Source organism: Geotrypetes seraphini, chromosome 8 (genome assembly GCF_902459505.1).
Source record: "Geotrypetes seraphini chromosome 8, aGeoSer1.1, whole genome shotgun sequence".
Lineage (NCBI taxonomy): Eukaryota > Metazoa > Chordata > Amphibia > Gymnophiona > Dermophiidae > Geotrypetes > Geotrypetes seraphini.
The window spans coordinates 8,535,723-8,556,655 of record NC_047091.1 but is presented as its reverse complement, the minus strand read 5'-3'; the positions used below and the strand labels follow the sequence as shown (position 1 = coordinate 8,556,655).

The 20,933-nt window shown below is 45.1% G+C and overlaps 1 protein-coding gene across 3 annotated transcripts in view; it reads left to right on the top strand.

Moving 5' to 3' along the window:
- The window catches only part of LOC117366181 (tRNA selenocysteine 1-associated protein 1-like), a 56,608-nt gene extending 39,695 nt beyond the window's left edge, over nucleotides 1–16,913 (top strand). Inside the window, exons 7-10 of one of the 3 annotated variants that reach the window (XM_033957366.1) lie at nucleotides 757–916; nucleotides 10,027–10,057; nucleotides 10,866–10,937; nucleotides 15,729–16,913. In XM_033957366.1, the coding sequence (XP_033813257.1) occupies nucleotides 757–916; nucleotides 10,027–10,057; nucleotides 10,866–10,937; nucleotides 15,729–15,865 (400 nt within the window). In that variant the 3' untranslated portion in view covers nucleotides 15,866–16,913. Of the gene's footprint in view, nucleotides 1–756; nucleotides 917–10,026; nucleotides 10,058–10,859; nucleotides 10,938–15,728 lie in introns of all 3 variants that reach the window. The other 2 variants (XM_033957365.1, XM_033957367.1) reach the window with 2 other exon arrangements.
- The last annotated feature ends 4,020 nt before the right edge of the window (nucleotides 16,914–20,933 follow it).

Sequence of the window (20,933 nt, the reverse complement as noted above, 5' to 3'; positions counted from 1 at the left end):
GTATGTTAACTGAACAACTGCACTAGAAAGGGAAAACTTCTCACTGGCTCCACCTCCCTCCTGCCTAATGTCGTTGTTCTGTGCCAACACTTTAGTATGTTGATAAGTTAATATATCATGCTACTTCAAAACTTATACAGTCAATGACATGAAGATAATACAAGGAACTTAGCTTAGGCAGGGTTCAAGTAGAATTGCAGGCAGCTTATTACGGTAATTCTCCCGCTGTCTTTGCCGGTCCCTGCCGACGGAAGCTAGCTGGCTTTTCGCTATGTAGCTGAGTCAGTGCTATGGACTGCTCGGCATTACTTCTCACGCGCAAAGGCAAATTGATTATATACTTTAAAAATATATCAGAGACGAAGTGGGGAAGAAGACTTTTCACCACCATTTCTGCAAGATAAAGTTTATTTAAAGATTCCAGAAGAGAGGTATTTTTGGAAGGATTAAGTGACTTGCCCAGGGTCACAAGGAACAGCATTGGATTTGAACCCACAACTTCAGGGTGCTGTTGCTGTAGCTCTAACCACTGTGCCACAGAGGTATGTAAGTTTTAAAAGATACCTTGTGCAGAACACCCCTCTAAATACTGGCAAACAGCATTAAAAGCAGCATATTACTTTGGCCTTGGGAATTCAAGTGCAGGGCCCAGCATTACAGGAATGTAACTGTGCATTAGCCTGAGATGCTGATTTAATTTGCTTTCAAAGAAATGTTCTTTTAAGAGATTAATAACTTTTTAATTTTTATTTTAAGTTCCAGACAGAGGTCGCCAAATGAGGAATATAATTATCAGTTCAATTATTACTATCAGCAGTTTCAGAGCTATTTCACCCAGTGGGGAAGCTATAATCAAAACACTGGCACTTACAACTATAATTACCCCCAATATGGATATAACCAGAGCACCATGCAGGTAAGTGTTTTCCTGAGATAGCTTGTGCATGCTAATGGCATTAAAACTTTGGAAATCAAGGCAGTCCCAGACAGTTAAGACTTTTTCAAACTGGTGAGGGCTATTTCCTGCTCCTGGGATCATTCATATGCAGGTCACTAATGGTAGAGTTGGGTCAGGTTGAAGTACAGCATAGCATAGCATCCATGTTCTGCCGCAGCACAAAGTGAAAGATCCCAAAAGCAGCAACAGCAATTCCTGTTTCATCATAAGACAGGTAAGAGCTAGGGTACGTAATTTAGGTAATCTGAAACCACTTGCATTAAATTCATTTTCTTCTGCTCTTCAGAATCATTCAGATACTAACCCCTCTTTTACAAACGCATAGCGTGAATTTTCTTTAGCACTCTCCAGACTGGTAATTTTTACGAGAGGGTATATATTCCAATCATGACCAGCAGGTGGAGACTGAAATAAAACTGTGGAATAGTACATAAGAGATAACTTCCCCTATTTCTATCAGTCTTCTTTCAGTCTCCAGCAGATGTTGAGTGAGCTGTACCCTTCTTCCTTGGTAGGGCTGTTGGAATTTGTTTAGGGGGTTCAGGTCCCTGTTTTTGGCCGTATTGAGCTTGGGTGGGCCCTGTTTGGGGTATCAAACCCGGCGGGTCTCGAGCGGGGTCCCTCCCCCCGTTTTCTCCACCTCCCCACATTTTTTTTAGAGGAGCCTCAGCAGTAAGCCTTGCCCCTTAATTCAAGCAAGGCATACTGCTTTGAGAGCCTATGAGTCTGTTCTGTTAAAAAAAAATATCCTGAGGTAGTGCCGGCCTGGAGGGTTGTTTCCCTTTAAATTTACTGTATTTTACTGTATTTTTGCACTAACTGGCACTTTAAATCTAGCTAGGTTGCGTATGGAGCAATGAGCACTTCTCAAGGGAAAAAGTGCTAATTGTGCTCCAGATGTGAGGCACTCGCGGCTGGCCTGTGCAAGCCGTGTTCAGGCCGGTGCAGTGGAGGAGATCCGTCAGCAGCGGCTGCAGGCACCCAGAGCTCCCTGCCAATAGTGTCTTGCGAGTCGGCTAGGAGCAGTGGGGAAGCCCAGTCTTCTTCCACCGCCCACGGCGCAGTGGTTGGATCTACAGCCTCAGCACCCTGGGGTTGTGGGTTCAAACCCCACGCTGCTCCTTGTGACCCTGGGCAAGTCACTCAGTCCTCCATAGCCCCAGGTACGTTAGATAGATTGTGAGCCCACCGGGACAGATAGGGAAAATGCTTGAGTACCTGACTGTAAAAACCGCTTAGATAACCTTGATAGGTGGTATATAAAATCCTAATAAACTTGAAACTTGACCGCCGACGGTCAGGGTACAAAGGATTATCCCAGGACAAGCAGGCAGGTATTCTCACTAATGGGTGACGTGATCCAACGGAGCCCCGATGTGGACACCTCACAAGCATTTTTCCTTGAAGAAACTCGAAGTTTCGAGTCTCCCGCACCGCGCATGCGCGAGTGCCTTCCCGCCCAGACCAGGGCGCGTCTCCTCAGTTCTTACTTTTCGGTGGAGCCAAGAAGTCCGTCTTCAACTCTCTGCGTGAAGATTTTTCACTTGTGCCTTCTAAAATCCACGGTTTTGGGTTATTTTTCTCTTAATCGCTGATTTTCGTCATTCTTTATTGTTTAAAAAAAAAAAAATTTCTTCCATCCGTTCGACCGGGCAGGCCACGTAGCCGCAGCCCCGCAGCTTCGATCTTGCGACGGAGCTTTTCCGGCCTATGTCCCGGCCTATCATCGGTTTTAAAAAGTGTGCCAAGTGCCAGCACGTGATTTCGCTAACGGACCCTCATCGACGCTGTGTTCGGTGTCTCGGGCCTGAACATCTTCCGAAATCATGCCGGCCTTGCTCCACACTCACCGCCGTTGCGTCTTGTGGGAGTCACTGTTCAGCATGGAGTCCTCGACGGAGCAGTCTTCATCGAAAGGCCCCTCACCTTCGACTTCATCTGCTGCTCCCCAGCCTTCCACCTCTGCGGCACTGAGTCTCATCAAGCCTGCATCGTTCGTGCCGGCCCTGACTCCAGCGCTTGCTGCGATGCCTTCCTCAGTCTCTTCAGATCAGGTAGCACAGCAGCCTATTCCTCCGGTAGTGCTAAAAGTGCCCAAGGCTTCTAGGCCCAAGCACTCACACACTACCCCCAAAGAACGCGAGGCCCGTGCAGGCGGTCCCATTGCAGATGCAGATCCGACCTTGCCGGCCTCGTTCCAGACCTTGTTAGAGAAGCAATTCATTGAGCTCTTCACCACCATAGGGCCCAAGCTTCTCTCCCGAATCCAGCCTGGGCACATGGAGGCCTCCCGCGAGGTCGAGCCGCCTCCGGTGCCTCAGCGATACACACACACTCAACAGGGAGCAGAGTCTCTGCGAGTGTCTGGTCTGGCATCGATGCATGCATCGCAAGGAGCAGAGTCTTTGCCCATGCCTCCGTTGGAACCGATTCACTCGATGCAAGGAGTAGTGTCTTTGCGAGTGCCTCCACTGGAACTGATCCACTCGATGCAAGGAGCAGAGTCTTTGCGAGTGCCTCCATTGGAGCCGATCCACCCGATACCGGGACTCGAGCCTCTACGAGTCTCTCGGGGCGAGCACAGCCAACAACCGCTGCTTCGATCAACTGCTCCCAGCCCCATGCACTATCTGGGGGCCTCAGCGAAGACCCTTTCGCCTCACCCATCGAGGCCGACTTCCAGGCACAGCTCGCACCATCGTTCGAGGCATTCATCGAGGCACTCTTCCAGGCACGCCTCGCCTCATCGGAAGCAGCTTTTCTTCGAGTATTCACCACTGGCTACTTCACCTCTTCCGATGCCGGAGCTCGAGGACACCCTGGGATTGTTATCACCACTACGGTCCCCATCCTTATTGGATCCAGAGGACTCGACGTCCTCGAGTCCTTCTCGGGGCCCCGCACTGGCTGATCAGCTGTCCTTCTCCTCGTTCCTCTGGCAGATGGCAACTGATTTGGACATACACCTGGACACAGGGTCTAAATTTTCGAAGGAATACCTAGAGACTATGCACCTTCCTCAACCTCCGGCTGAATCCCTCAAGCTTCCCTTACACAAGCTGCTGGACCAGACCTTTGTGCGGTGCCTCAAAACACCTTATTCCATCTCCGCCGTGCCGGGAAAATTGGATGCCAGGTACCGCATGGTTCACCACAAAGGGTTCGATGTCTCCCAACTTTCCCATCAATCCCTTTTGGTGGAGTCTTCACCAAAGCGGTCTCACCCCTCCCAGGTCTACGCCGCCATTCCACCTGGTAGTGAGGGCAAGACCATGGACCGATTTGGCAGGAGAATTTATCAGAACTCCGTGATGACTTCCAGAGTTCTGAATTACAACTTCCATTTCATCACATACTTTGAATTCTTCCTGTCTGTACTCCAGAAGTTCATGCCCTATCTGGACCCCAGAGCACAGTTTGAGTACCAGGAGGTTCTGGCCTCGTTGTCCCAACTCCTGCTTCAATTGATGCAGTCCTCCTACGATGCCTTCGAGCTCTCGGCTCGGGCCACAGCATGCTCGGTGGCTATGCGCCGGCTGGCGTGGCTTAGGACCATCGACATGGACACCAATCTCCAGGACAGGCTTGCCAATGTGCCATGCGCTGGTACAGACCTCTTCGACAAAACCATCGAGGCGGCAACCAAGAAGCTCTCGGACCACGAAAAGTCCTTCCAGTTCATCCTGCGTCCGAAGCCCAAGCCTGCTCCTCCTCGTCCATCACGCCCACCGTTCATCTACCAGCAGCGTTACCCACCTAAACAGGCTCTGCCCATCCGTCAGTCTGTTAAGAGACCGCATCCTCAAAAGCTACAGCAGAAGCCACATTCGTCTGCTGCCCCTAAGGCTCCTCAGCCCTTTTGACTTTCTCAAAGAGGGCATAACTTCTGTCGTTCTGCTGTTTTCAAGTTTACCACCGATTGGAGGTCGTCTCCATCACTTTCACCATCGATGGACGACGATTACCTCCGACATCTGGGTCCTCTCCATCGTCAAGGAGGGATACTCCCTGCAATTCCATCAAGTTCCCCCGGAACATCCTCCAAGAGAATATCCTTCCAACTTGACCCAGACCACCCTTCTTCTTCAGGAAGCTCAGGCCCTACTACAGCTGGGGGCTGTCGAGCCAGTCCTTTTGGCCCAACAGAACAAGTGTTTTTACTCCCGGTACTTCCTTGTGCCAAAGAAGACGGGCGATCTGCGCCCCATTTTGGATCTCAGGGCACTCAACAAGTTTCTGGTCAAAGAAAAGTTTTGCATGTTGACCCTGGCATCTCTGTATCCCCTCCTCGAGCAGAATGACTGGTTATGCTCTCTGGATCTCAGGGAGGCCTACACCCACATTCCCATTCATCCGGCTTCACGTCAATACCTCAGATTCAGGGTGGGACATCTTCATCTTCAATACCGAGTGCTCCCCTCCGGCCTAGCCTCGTCACCTAGAGTCTTCACCAAGTGCCTGGTAGTGGTGGCCGCAGCGCTCAGGAACCACGGCCTCCAGGTGTTCCCCTACCTGGACGACTGGCTCAAGGATTCCACGTCTCAGGGAGTCGTCCTCGCAACCCAGAAGACGATTTGGCTACTACAACATCTGGGGTTACAGATAAATTTCCCGAAATCCCATCTTCAACCTTCCCAGACTCTTCCCTTCATCGGAACTGTTCTGGATACTACCCAACAGAGTGTTCCTCCCTCCCGAACATCTGGAAGCTCTCCTCCATCTTTGCCACCTGGCGTCCTCTCGCCCGTCCATCTCGGTGAGACACATGATATTCCTCCTGGGCCACATGGCCTCTACAGTTTATGTGACTCCTTTTGCCAGACTTCACCTCAGGATTCCCCAGTGGACCCTTGCATCTCAGTGGACGCAGATATCCGACCCTCTGTCTCGACACATCCAGGTCACTCCTGCTCTGCAACAGTCTCTTCGCTGGTGGATGCTATCCTCCAATCTATCCAGAGGTTTGCTGTTCCAAATGCCCCCCCCACCAGAAAGTCCTCACGACCGACTCGTCCACTTATGCCTGGGGGGCTCATCTGGACGATCTCCGCACTCAGGGTTATTGGACCAGCACGGACCGCCAACACCACATCAATCTCCTGGAACTCAGAGCGATTTTCAATGCCCTTAACGCTTTCCAGCACCTGCTTCAGAACAAGGTGGTCCTCATTCGCACGGACAACCAAATCGCCATGTATTACGTCAACAAGCAGGGGGGCACGGGATCGGCCTCCCTCTGCCAGGAAGCTCTGAAAGTTTGGGATTGGGCGATTCGCCACAACACCTTCCTCAAAGATGTGTACATTCAGGGGGCGGACAATGCCTTGGCGGACAACTTGAGTCATCTGCTGCAACTTCACGATTGCACCCTCCACTCAATGCCCCTCCATCACATCTTTTCTCAGTGAGGAACTCCTCAGATAGACCTCTTTTCAGCCCCCCACAACTTCAAACTGCCTCAGTTCTACTCCAGGATCTACACTCCTCACTGCCTCGAGGCAGATGCTTTTCTTCTGGATTGGACGAATCTCTTTCTAGATGCGTTTCCTCCATTTCCTCTCATCCAGAAGACTCTAGTCAAACTCAAGTCAGACCATGCCACCATGATCCTGATCGCTCCACGGTGGCCCAGACAACTTTGGTACTCCCTTCTACTTCAACTCAGCAGCAGGGAGCCCTTCCCTCTACCAGTGTTTCCATCGCTGCTTACACAGCATCAGGGATCTCTACTTCATCCCAACCTGCAGTCTCTACACCTGACAGCTTGGTTCCTCTCAACGTAACCCCTCTCCAGTTTTCTCAACCTGTGAGAGATGTCCTAGAAGCTTCAAGGAAGCCTGCTACTAGACAATGCTACCACCAAAAGTGGACTAGATTTTCTGCTTGGTGTTTTTCTCATCATCATGAGCCACAACACTCCTCCTTGTCTTCAGTTTTGGATTATCTTTTGCACCTTTCTCATTCTGGTCTCAAGTCTACATCGATACGAGTCCATCTTAGTGCAATTGCTGCTTTCCATCAGCCTCTTCAAGGGAAACCTCTCTCTGCTCATCTGGTGATTTCCAGGTTCATGAAAGGACTCTTCCATGTCAACCCTCCCCTCAAACCGCCTCCAGTGGTTTGGGACCTCAATGTTGTTCTTTCACAGCTTATGAAACCTCCATTTGAACCTCTTCACAAGGCTCACTTGGAAGGTGGTGTTTCTCATTGGCCTCACTTCTGCTCAACGAGTCAGTGAGCTCCAAGCCCTGGTCACGGACCCACCTTTTAGTCTTCCATCATGACAAGTTGGTTCTCCGCACCCACCCGAAATTTCTCCCGAATGTTGTCTCAGAGTTTCATCTTAACCAATCCATCGTTCTGCCAGTATTCTTTCCGAAGCCACACTCTCACCCTGGAGAATCTGCTCTTCATACTCTGGACTGTATGCATGCTTTGGCTTTCTACCTAGAACGCACCAAACCTCACAGAACTGCTCCTCAACTTTTCATCTCCTTCGACCCGAACAAGTTGGGACGCCCCGTTTCCAAGCGCACCATCTCCAACTGGATGGCGGCTTGCATCTCATTCTGCTATGCCCAGGCAGGATTGCCCCTTGACAAAAAAATCACAGCCCATAAGGTCAGAGCTATGGCAGCTTCTGTAGCGTTCCTCAGATCGACCCCGATTGAGGAGATTTGTAAGGCTGCCACTTGGTCCTCGGTTCACACCTTCACTTCTCATTATTGTCTGGATACCTTCTCCAGACGGGATGGACAGTTTGGCCAAACAGTATTACAAAATTTATTCTCCTAAGTTGCCAACTCTCCCACCATCCCATTGTGGTTAGCTTGGAGGTCACCCATTAGTGAGAATATCTGCCTGCTTGTCCTGGGATAAAGCAATGTTACTTACCGTAACAGTTGTTATTCAGGGACAGCAGGCAGCTATTCTCACGTCCCACCCACCTCCTCTTGGTTGGCTTCTCTGCTAGCTATCTGAACTGAGGAATCCTTCTTCTTCGCACCATCTCCTCAACCATGCGTTTATTGCTTGAGGAGATGGTGCGAAGAAGAAGGATTCCTTTTTGTGAGGAACTGGACAACTTTTTGGGGGTAGAACAAGCTGTTCAGGAGGGACGGACTACACCTGAGCACGACAGGAACGAGGCTGCTAGCAAACAATGTCAAGAGAGGAATTGAGCAGGCTTTAAACTGAGAAGAAGAGGAAAGCCAACAGTCGACCTGACGTCGACGGTTCGGACAAGAGTATCCAAAGAAGATACTGAGTGGGAAAAATGCTGGGAACATGCAAGAGACAAACAACAGAAACTGTTGACCAACAGGAGGGGCAAACAGATAAAATTAGAGGAACAGGAGAAATCGGAAAATCAGGTTGCGGACGAAAAAGATACATCAAAAAAAGAGAAAGAAAGGAGCAGAAATCAGGGACTGGCAGCCCAAATAGGGGATGGCAAGAGGAGCAAAACACATGAAAAACCAGCAGGGAAAAGAAAAGACCGGGACTTAAATTGCTTGTACACAAATGCAAGGAGCCTAAAGACCAAAATGGGAGAATTAGAAGTTAAAGCCAAAAAAGAGGACCTAGACATCATTGAAATCACGGAAACATGGTGGAATGAGGATAACCAATGGGACATAGTACTGCCAGGGTACAAACTCTATAGAAGAGACAGGACCCATAAGAAGGGTGGAGGAATAGCACTATACATAAAAAGACACCATTCCCTCGTCCAGAGTGGATATTCTCCTCCTCCTCTGGTTGGCTTCTTAGCTAGCTATCTGAACTGAGGAGACATGCGCCCTACGTCGGGCGGGAAGACACTCGAGCACTTTCTTAAAGTTTTACAAGCAAGTCTGCTTGCGAGGCTGTCCGCATCTGGGCTCCATGTATGACATCACCCGCATGTGAGAATTAGAGAATGACACGGTGGTTGTTACCCGCGGCTAGCCATGGGTAACCCGCCAAAACGGTGACCCAAAAAAAAGGTCACCGCGAGTTCGGGGACAAGGCCATTCACCGCCCCGTGGAGCGATGAATGGTAGCACGGGGCGGTGAACAAGTAGTGAATGTGCGGTGAATGAGGGTTCGATCCGGCAGCCCACTCACTCCCGCCGTCCGTCCATGCATTTCCCTCCCTCCTTTTCCCTTACCTTTTCTTCTTGAAACTGGCGATTTCTGTAAGGCTTCGAGCTATATTACAGCCGGAGCCTTGAAGTCATGTCGCATTGCCTGCTGGAAAAAGTCTCCTCTGACGCAACTTCCTGTTTCCGGTTGCATCGGAGGAGACTTTTCTAGCAGGCAACCCGATGCGACTTCAAGGCTCCGGCTGTAATACAGCTCGTAGCCTTATAGAAATTGCCAGTTTCAAGAAGAAAAGGTAAGGGAAAAGGAGGGAGGGAGGGAAATGCATGGCTGGCTGGCGGGATGGAGCTGCTGGACCGCGTGAAGGGTCCTGGGGATGAGGGGATGGAGAGGAGAAGATGCTGAAGACAGGGACAGTGACGGGGCGGTGAAAGAGACAGCGGGGACGGTGAAGGGGACGGCAGAGACGGGGACGGGGCGGTGAAAGACCAGCAGGGACGGGGCGGTGCAGAGGATGGTGGGACGGGGCGGTGACGGGGACAGAATTTTTCCCCGTGTCATTCTCTAGTGAGAATATCTGCGTGCTGTCCCTGGATAAGTTACGGTAAGTAACTGTGCTTTTTATAGTTTATAAATCTTTCCTTTTGGCTAAGTCTTAATAATAATATTGTAATTTATAGCTAAAGAGACATATGATAAAGAAACTGTTTTATTTTACTTTTGTGATTATGATAAACATACCGAGGGCCTCAAAATAGTACCTGGCGGGCAACGAGTTTGAGACCACTGGTCTAAATGAATTCTGTCATTGCTTATTGCAGGATTCTGTGTTTTAGAAATCACATGTTTTAAAAATTGTGGTTTCTAATGGTAGTTTAGCATGAAATCCCTACAGTACCATTGGACAAATTGCCTTCATTCAATACCATTTCTCGCTGCTTGTGCAATCTGTCCTTCAGCTCGGGTTTCTGTTTCTTTTACAGACTGATGAAGCTGCTGATAACGCTCTGCAAGGTAGAGTACGTCTTTTGTGTCTTTTAATTTCCTTATGTTAAAATGGGGGTGATAATCATGTGCTGGCAAGATAACATATCCTTTATGTGGAAGACTTAAGGGTGAGCAGAAATCCTCTTGATGTGAAAACCAGAGCCTGTGATTAGATGCGACATTTCCTTATCGTGGGCCATATTTTGTTTCCCAGATTTTTCCACCTGACTCACGTTGCTTACTTTTAACTGAGTAATAACATTATACATACTCCCCTAATTCTTTCAGTTCACAGGGAGTCCAAGTGCCGAAAGCCCTTACATCTGAGATGTGACGGTGTGTGCATTTTAAGGATACTAACTTGTAAAGCAGTTGTGATGGAGCTCATTGACAGATACTAATAATTAAAATGTATTGTTTGCATCAGTTGAGCATTCAGTTTGATAACTGGGGCAGAATTGCTTTTAACTGCATCCATACAGCATTTTAGATATTTCAGTTGGCTGTTAGGAGGAAAGGGTGCCCGTGAGCCTATTTATTGCATTTCATTGGAACCAGGGCTTGGATCTGGCATAAATCTTTATTTTAGTTATTGCAGTGATGACCTTCAGTCACACACCAAGGCACTTTCTTGGAACCCTGTAATCATGGACCCAAAATCCAACCTCTAGGTGTTGCCATTGTGCAATGACTATGACTGCCTTCCTCCACCCTAAAGGGGCTGTGAGTGCTGGCCCTGCAGCATCCCCAACACAAGGAATGGAGACTTTATTATCTTTGGTTCAAGTACTGATTGCAACCCTCACAACTTTGATCAACTTCTCATTAGTAACAGGGAAGACCCAGACAGAGTGGAAGACAGAAAATGTATTCCCGCCTCTCAGAAGTGAGAAAAAAGAAGAACCAGGTAACCACCGTCCTATTGATGTAGTGTAGTAATGGCAAATATTGAAAGACAAACAAAGGCATTATTTAATACCTTGAAACAAGTAAAAGTGAACAAAATCCTAACAATGTGGCTCCTCAAGAGGGGAGATCTTGTTAAACTCAGTTGAGCTTATTGAGTTCACCAGCGTCGAAGATCAAGGCAGTGCATTAGGTGTTGTTTGTTTATTTGGACTTTGGTAAGGATTTTGATATGTGTGGTTTTATGTTCTGGAGTGCAGTAGCTGTCTAATAGAGAAGTGGGTTAAGAACCAGGGAAGCCAAGTTCCAATCTCGCTGTCAACTCTTAGTGATCTTGGACAAGTCACTTAACCCTCCAGTGTCTCAGGTACAAACAGATTGTAACCCCTCTAGGAACAAGAAATCACCTACCATACCTGACTATAACTTCCCTTGAGTTACTGCTGGAAAAGGTATAAACTAAATTGGGGGGGGGGGTGAGAAAGGTGGGGGTAAGGGGGATAGGCCTAAGATAGCAGGGTCTGTGTGCTAAGGATTTGCTGCGGGGAAGGTGACTCAGGTCACCATATCTACCTTGGCCTGTGATGACTAGGATGGAGGAATATATGCTGGCAAGGAGAGTAGGAGATTGTGGCATTGGCATTATGAAGGTAGTATAATTATGAATGACTGTGGTGGCTAGGTTGGGGTTATAAAGCCTTGGTCTGTATTTCTGTTGTAATACTCTTAAGGCTATCCAAGCTGTGTTATGGTATAACTGGTGATAGCTGAGTACTGCTTCAAAGATAGCACACATTTAGATAAGGTCAAGTTTGAGTTTGTGTTATTTACTTCAGTGGTAGATGGGTAGAGAGAGTGAATAAATGGAATCACAGGAGCAGTGTTGTGGTTTGAGCTCTTAGTTTTAGGGTATTATGCAGAGTTTTTGTTGCTGGTTTAGATTTCAGGTGTGTGCAGTAGTTAGAGCGGTGAGATAATTTGTTAAGGATTGGTAGTGGAAGCCATAATTAGTGTTAATTTGTAGTTGTGGGTGTATAAGTGTAATGTGAGCCTAGGGACGGGTGGAATGAGGGGCAGAGTGGGTGGGCAAAGACCTCAGGTCTGTGAGCATGATGTAGCTGTGGAAACCATCTCTAAGGGCCTACGTAGATAGAGAGAGAGAGAGTTCTTTTTTTTCAAAGCAGGTATTCCTGAGAATTAGTGATTGAATGCAGGCTGATTTGGTTCTGAGAATGCCATATTGGAGTCTGCTTCAAATGGAGCTGAATTAGTGTTGGAGACAGGAAGCACAGTTGTTATAGAGAGTGATTTTCAGAAGCGCAAGCCAGGTTGCAATTCATCGAGCAGCTCTTTTATAATTTCAGTCTTGTTGACTACTGATCTCGCATTAACATATCCACATGGGATTGAGGTAAGTATAATTTCATTAATTTAAGTGGTTGGGATTCTGATTAGGTTGTCCCGATTTGCTTTAGTGATCGATTGTGGCATGGTTTTCTGTGTCTGGGGGTCCAACCAGCATTGGGATTACCCAATTCATGTGGTTGGTGCAGTTTATCATAGGGTGACTCCATGATGGGACTGTGTGTTCTGAAAGTTTATTTGATCCACTGTTGGGAATAGTGGAGTAGGCTTTGGTTCATCTAGTGCTGATCAGTATGCAGAGAATTGTTATGAGATACCAACTCATTTTGGTTAGTTCACTGAGAAGATAGATTGGGTAGGTGTTGTACATTACTCCCCTGAAATTTGCAGGGGTTCTGTTCCAGGAACCCCTGCAAATTTAAAAAAAACGCAAATACGGTTTTTCAGCTGATTGAAGGCAGGAGAGGGCAGCTGGGGCTTCGGTGGATGCTTAAATTGTACTTACGAAGCCAGGCACATTTTCTAACTGCCTCTTCCTGGTACTAAAGTCATGGTTACACCAATCAGGAGCTGCTATGATACGCCAGATAGTGAGTCAAAGCAGCTCCTGATTGGTGTAACCATGACTTTAGAACCAGGAAGAGGCGATCGGAAAATACTGCAAATTACGGAGTCCACGATTTGTGAACCGTGAATTCGCGGGGGTTTACTGTAGATGTATTTGAGTGAACTCACATTCAGAGATTAGCATAGCGATTAAGTTTGGTTAGGCGCTGTAATTGTATCTGAGTTGGCTCACATTCAAAGGTTGATTCACTGTAGCCTGTAGGTGTGATTAGTTGCTATAATTATGTCTGAGCGGGCGCCGCAAGTGATATCAGCATTTCGGGGGGACAGAGCGATTCTCCCACACCAGCCCAACTCTTTCCGCTCCTCTGATGGTTTTTGAGCTGCTGCAGTCATTTGGGGGTTTCAATGGGCAGTTCTTGGTGGATGAGGTGCTGCCCCCAATATCCTGCTTGTTTCCCGGTGCTCTGAAAGATGGTTGCCTTGGGCATCACAAGTGACATCAGTGTCGGGCAGAGCGATTTTCCAATGCCAGCCCTGACTCTCTCTGTTCTTCTGATTTTTTTATGGGCTGCTGCAGTCATTTGGAGGCTTCAACAGGCAGCTCCTGGTGGATGAGGGGCTACCCCAATGTTTTATATGTTGCCCAGTGCCCTGGAAGATGGTCGTTGTGGGTTCTGCAAGTGATGTCAGCGTTGGAGGACGGAGCAATTCTCCCATGCCAGTCTTGACTTTCTCTACTTCTCTGAGGCATTTTGGGCCACTGCAGTCGTTTTGGGGGCTTCAAAGGGCAGTTTCTGGAGGGTGAGGGGCTGCTCAGATGTCTTCCCTGCTTCCCAGTGGGAGGGGCAATTCCATTGACTCTCTCCAGATGTACTTGGAACAAGGTTAAAAATACTTTCTAATTTCTTGATTGCTTTGGGCCAAAGCAGGCACAGCTGGTGAAGGGCACTTCACAAAACAATAGGGTACTTGGGATTAATAACCCTCAGAAGGAAATGCTTTCCACTGGATTTCACCTTAGTTTTTCAAAGTTTCACAGACTTTAGTTTTCTTGGTAAACGTGCAGAAATAGTTTCTTGAAACAAAGTAAAATAGTTTTAAAGTCCAATATCTAATATCTAACAAGACACTTCTGTTTGTTGGAGATTAAATCAAATATGTATTCACTCCTGTGAAATTATTTGGAAGTTTTAAGTTTTAATGCAGTTAGGTATTCAGCAGAATATCAGAAATTTTTAGCTAATTTAAGTTAAAAATAGGAACTTCAATTCAGAGATTGTAGTTATGGTTTCCTCGTTTTGCAGTTTCTGATTCCAGTGTCCTTTGAAGATCTGATTGATGCAGATCACTGGAGTGTTTTTGTTATGGATGCAGCTCAGAGAGAAAAGGTGCCTACTTGAAAAGCGCAGGGAGACAAAAGGTTGCCTTTATTCATACCAAACATGAAAATAAGCAAAGGAAAGAAAAATCAAAATAAGACTCAGGACTGGTATCCCAGAAGTATGTAAAAATTTGACCAGTATAAAAACAAATATTGTATTATTTAGCCTGAATTATAGGAGCCTGTTGTGAACACAGCCTCTGCCTTCCTCTTCCAACCAAGAGGCACTAGTAAAGGGGAAGGGGAGAGATAAAATGGGAACAGAGGAAAGGCGAAGTCTGAATCCAAAGATTCAGAATGAGGGAAGAAAATACCAGAATCCTCTGAGTGTTTTCTGTCTTAGGTGAGAATAAGACCCTGAATACCCCTCTTTCATCCCCCCTTTTCACTGGAACCAGTTCTCCAACTGGTCCAGCCCCAGAACAGTCTAGGGTAGGCAATTCCGGTCCTCGAGAGCTACAGGCAGGTCAGGTTTTCAGGATATCCACAATGAATATGCATGAGAGAGATTTGCATCTCAGGAGGCAGTGCATGCAAATCCATCTCATACATATTCATTGTGGATATCTTTTTTTTTTTTTTTTAATTCTTTATTCATTTTAAAACTTTCATCAAGTGTACAAATATTCATAATAAACACAATTAGTCTGAGCACTTGAACATCTTATCATTATAACTTATAAGTAGAAATGTAACCCTCACCCCACCCTCCCTCAAATCCCTCTATTCATTATAAGATCATATATTTGAAACCCTCCCCCCACCCAATACTAAATGGTGTATAATTAATAGAAAAATGGCATCTAATCATGAAAGATGTTAATGGCTCCCCTATTTTAATAAAATTTTTATAATTTCCATTCTGTACCGCTATTGATCTTTCCATTCTATATATATGACATACTGGCATGTTGGCATTGTGGATATCTTGAAAACCTGACCTGCATGTGGCTTTCAAGGACCAGAATTGCCTAGCCCTGGTGTAGAAGCACTGCATGGAATGTAAAACATCTGCTAAGATAGAAATACTGAGGAGCTGCAGTTGTTTGATCGATTTGTAACCTAAGGTTTTATTGTTTTTAATTCTTTGTTTATTATGTATTTCTGATGATTTGTATACTTCAGTGATTGTCCAGTTTCTCTTACTGTAAACCACCTTGAACTATTACGGCTTTGGCGGTATATAAGGATAAAGTTGTTGTTATTATTCTATAGGGTAGAGCTTGCATTTGTTTGACTCTGTTTTCCAAATGTTGGTTGATTCTGGACTGGTAAAAAGATACTTTTTTTATAAAACATGTGAGCACTGATTTTACTCTCAAATAGGATTTCACCCAGAGGTAGTGAGTATGGTAAACTGAGATGTAGTCTGCTCAGCTTTTGTTGTGACATTTGTACTGACTTACTTTGGTTTTTAAAACTGAACTATGTCCTGTATATTTCACCTGAGTTTTTTCAAAATTTATCTCCTTTTAGAACCTCTGCCCAAGCTGGACATAGAAGAGGCAAATAAGCAGTTCATGGCAAGGAGTGAAGAACTGTATAATGCTTTAATGGACTGTCACTGGCAGCCTCTGGACTCGGTCTCTTCAGAAATCCCAGCTGGGTTATAGTTTTAGGATATGCAGGCTTTCATGAAAGAACCCAACTGGTATGCCACCATGGGCAGTGCATGGCCTTTTGAGGGCAGGGGACACAGGAGCCGCCCTTTTTTTTATTCATGCTCACCCATTGGAACAACATGTTTACAGGTTTTTAAATTTTTGTTAAGGACTTTTCATAAGATATGTTTTCAGAACTCACTCATATTTGTGAGCTGGAGCCCAGACTTTCTTTTTGCTCTATCGTAAAGACTTTGGGATCATAAAAACACAAAACCAAACTCTGTTCCTGTTGTGTTGCTTTTATTTTTCTCATATCTGCAACTGAATGAAGTAAACTGGACATGTGTTAAGTATGTTACAAAGTTATTTTTTGATTGGGTGCAGTTGTGTGGTTGCTTTTTTAGGGATTTTATAGTCTTAAGTTGAAAGTTTTGATTCTTGGGGGGGGGGGGGGGGGGTTTAGAATTTTTTTTCAGTCCTGAATAGTGATGCAGCTGGTTAAGGGAAGTATTGATATTTACAGTGCTCTGCCTCTACACAGAAAAGTACAACAATTTAAAGAGTTAAAATTCACCTTTGACATCTTGTACCATCTAGCATGTTGATGTTTCTGCATGGACGAAAACCAGACTTTGCAACATGAAGAAGAGTTCAGATTAAACCCACTATGGTGAAAGCTGTGGCAGCTCTTGAATCCTAATTCTTTTTTTTTATTATTTGGGCCCATACATCTTCATCTGTAACTTAGGGAAATGTTTCATCTCTCTTCAGCTCATGCAGCCCAGCTGTGGAAATACTACTTGTGCAGGGTTCCACAAATTACCACTTCACCAAACCCTACAAATACGATCCTAAATGCGGCCATAGGATAGCAGCCATATTTGACTAATGCCCTCTAATAGAGACCATGAACACTGCTTCCACTACATTGCAGCCCTAGAGCCTCTGCATGACCATTTATAGCACTGCCACTGAGGAAAATGTACCCATTTTTCTATTATGTTGGTTTTTATTTTAATCTGTAGTGGAATAAATTATTTCCACAAATTATATCGAATCAATGAGATGTGTGAATTTAATCTATTAGAGACTTTTATGATGAAACATCTCTCACGGTATAGAAGTAGCAACTTACATTAAGGCCATCTGCTAAAGCCTTCCTTACGTATAACTAGTATGATAAAGGATCCCATTATGGTGGAAGAAGGAGGAAGAGTGCAATATGTGTCCAGCAGTTTCAAAACAACTTGCTATCAAAGTGTACCCTGTTCCTTTTAAACAAAAGTGGAAACCCAGTTAACCCAATATTAGAGTTAGCACTTATGCACCTCAGAGGTTAGAGCAACAGGCTAAGAACAAATAGAAGTTTCAAGTTTATTAGGTGACTTGATTAATCGCTTAATCAAATTTCTAAGCGATGTACACATTAAAATTTACATTTGTTAGGGAGCAATACAATACATACAAATACTTAAATAAGACTAAATTGCACTCAGTTTAACATATTCTAAACATTGGGTAAGGAGGGATGAAATATAATTCATAAAGTAAAGAAGAAACATTAAGGGAAGATACAAAAGGGTAATAAATAACAAAGGTATAACAAAGTAAAATGGAGTGATAAGATAATAAAATTAGGTTGCAAAGGCATCTTTAAAAAGGAAGGTTTTTAAGCTACTTTTAAATTTCCCAAATTCCTTCTCCTCCCTTAAAGAAATAGGGAGGGCATTCCAAGTCTGAGGTGCTGTACATGAAAAGATAAATTGTCGTCTCGTATTAATAATTTTCAATGAGGGAATAGACAGTAAGTTTTGCTCGTTAGATCTTAAAATTCTCCTTGCAGAATATGGAATAAGTAACTTAAATAAAAATGCAGGGGTCATATTATATAGGGTTTTAAAGATGATTATACACAGTTTATAAGTAATTCTGTGAATGACTGGGAGCCAGTGAGCATTTTTGAGAAGTGGTGTTACATGATCAAATTTTTGGACTTGGTTATTAGTTTAATTGATGCATTTTGTATAATTTGTAGCCGTTTTATTTCATGTAAAGCAATTCCTTTAAATAAAGAATTGCAGTAGTCGATTTTAGACATCACCAAAGAGTGAATCAATATATTGAGTGCTTTGGGACATAGAAATTTAGAGATGGAGCAAATTTTACGTAACCTATAAAAGGTAGTTTTCACAATGTTACTAATGTGGTCATGGAAATTAAGTTTATTATCGAAGATTACCCCTAAAATTTTAGTGTTTTTGACTGATTGTAGGGGAACGTTTTGAATTGAAATAGGAGTAACAAGAGGGAAACTATCCTTCCAAGGAAAGAGCATGACATTAGTTTTTTTGATATTGAGAGCCAATCTGTTTTTATCCAGCCAATGATGAATTAGGTCAAGTTTTTCATTAATAGCCGAAATTTCAATTATGTTATTATTGAGAGGATGCAGTAGCTGTATGTCATAGGCAAAAACATGAAAGCCTACAGATTGGCATAATGTCATTAGTGGTGCAAGAAAAATATTGAAAAGCAAAGGTGAAAGAATAGATCCTTGGGGAACCCCATGTGAAATCTGTGAAGGTGTGGATGAAGATTCATTGAAAAGAACTGTGGATGAAGCCAGGATTCAAATGCTGCTTTTCCTACTGATGCTCTGTCTCCACTCATAGACAGTCCCCGGGTTAAGAACGAGTTCAGTTGAATTTGTATGCAACTCAGATCCTGTGCAGTACACAGTCTAGAAAAGCATTAAAGAACATTAAACATTAAAGAAGCAGTCCTCAAAATAAAGTACTGTAGTTTAAATAGAAAGAAAAGATAGGTTTATACTTACTTTCGCTCTTCATCCGTCCCACTGTTCCCTCTCCACCACCACATCCAAAATTTCTCCCTCTCATAAGAACATAAGAAGTTGCCTCCGCTGAGGCAGACCATAGGTCCATCCTGCTCAGCGGTCCGCTCCCACGGCGGCCCATCAGGCCCATTGACTGAGCAATGGTCTATACCTATCTATACCCCCCAATCCCTTTTTCTTCTAGGAATCTATCCAAACCTTCTTTGAAACCATTTAGTGTTTTCTTGTCTACAACAGCCTCTGGGAGCGCGTTCCATGTATCCACCACCCTCTGAGTGAAAAAGTACTTCCTAGCGTTTGTTCTAAACCTGTCCCCTTTCAATTTCCCCCAATGCCCCCTTGTGCTTGTGGTGCCCCTTAATTTGAAAAATCTGTCCCTGTCTACTTTTTCTATGCCCTTCAGGATCTTGAAGGTTTCTATCATGTCTCCTCTAAGTCTTCGCTTCTCCAGGGAGAAAAGTCCCAACTGCTTCAATCTGTCGGTATATGGGAGATTTTCCATTCCCCTTATCAGTTTGGTTGCTCTTCTTTGTACTCCCTCAAGTACCGCCATGTCTTTCTTGAGGTACGGCGACCAGTACTGGACACAGTACACCAGATGCGGCCGTGCCATTGCACGATACAGCGGCATGATAACTTCCTTCGTCCTGGTTGTAATACCCTTCTTAATGATACCCAGCATTCTGTTTGCTTTCCTAGAGGCTGTGGCGCACTGCGCCGATGTCTTCAGTGTTGCGTCTACCATCACTCCCAGGTCTCTCTCCAGGTTACTAACCCCTAGTGGTGTTCCCCCCATTTTGTATGTGAACATCGGGTTCTTTTTCCCCACGTGCATGACCTTGCATTTCCCCACGTTGAAGCTCATCTGCCACTTTTCGGCCCACTTTTCCAGCTGCGTTAGATCCTTTTGGAGATCCTCGCAGTCTTCCTTGGTTTGAGCCCTGCTGTATAGTTTGGTGTCATCTGCAAATTTAATGACTTCACACTTAGTTCCCTCCCTATGGCCAACAATTCACTGCTTTCTTCATTTCCTCATGTGCACCATCTCTCTCTCCCTCAAGACACCCATGCCCAACAATTCTCCCTTTCTATTTCCCTACCTCAGCATCTCTTTTCCTCACTCCCTCCATTCTTCCATCCTATGTTCCAAATTCATGCTCCCCCTCTCCCTCCATTGTGTCCCAAGTTCATGCTCCCTCCTTCCTTTGGAGGTGTGTGAGGCTTGGTAGTTTAGCATGGCTCATGAGCCTTTACTTTTCACATCTGTGGTGTCCATGAGCTAGAGCCTTGCTGGTTATTTTGGGCCTATTGTCATGTTCTGATTTCTCCTGTATCTCTTCACTTTGTCCATTAGGTTTGTGCCTTCTGGATATATAACACATTCAGGGCCAGATTCTCAAAACTCACTGTTAAAATCTGGGGAGTCGTAGTGGCCATAGTGGAAATGATTTGACTTTTACGGGTGATTCTTGACATAATAGCATGCAAATTATATACAGTACTCCCCTGAAATTTGCAGGAGTTCCGTTCCAGGAACATTCACAAATTTTGAAAAACCGTGAATGTGGTTTTGCGCCTGTCAAAAGGCAGGAGAGCGGGGGATGGGGGGGGTTCTTACCCAAATCAGGAATCTATTACTGAAGCCGGCGAGTACCGAAAATCAATTTGCGGTATGCTCCAACCACCTCTTCCTGTTACTAAAGTCAGGTTACACCAAGCAGGAGCTGCTTTGACAAGCAGCTCCTGATTGATGTAGCCCAGTGGTCTCAAACTCAAACCCTTTGCAGGGCCACATTTTGGATTTGTAGGTACTTGGAGAGCCTCAGAAAAAATAGTTAATGTCTTATTAAAGAAATGACAATTTTGCATGAGGTAAAGCTCTTTATAGTTTATAAATATTTCCTTTTGGCTAATTCAATAATAATATTGTAATTTATAGCTAAAGAGACATATGATCAAGAAACTGTTTTATTTTACTTTTGTGATTGTGATAAACATACCGAGGGCCTCAAAATAGTACCTGGCGGGCCGTGAGTTTGAGACCACTGATGTAGCCTGACTTTAGTACAGGAAGAGGCGGTCGGAGCATACTGCAAATTAGTGAGTCTGCAAACCACAACTTCGCGGGGCAACACACGACATGCTATTTGTGCAGAGAATCACCAATAAAAAAAAGGGGGGGGGGGTGGAACTGTGCCTGGCACTTACTCGGAAGAGTAA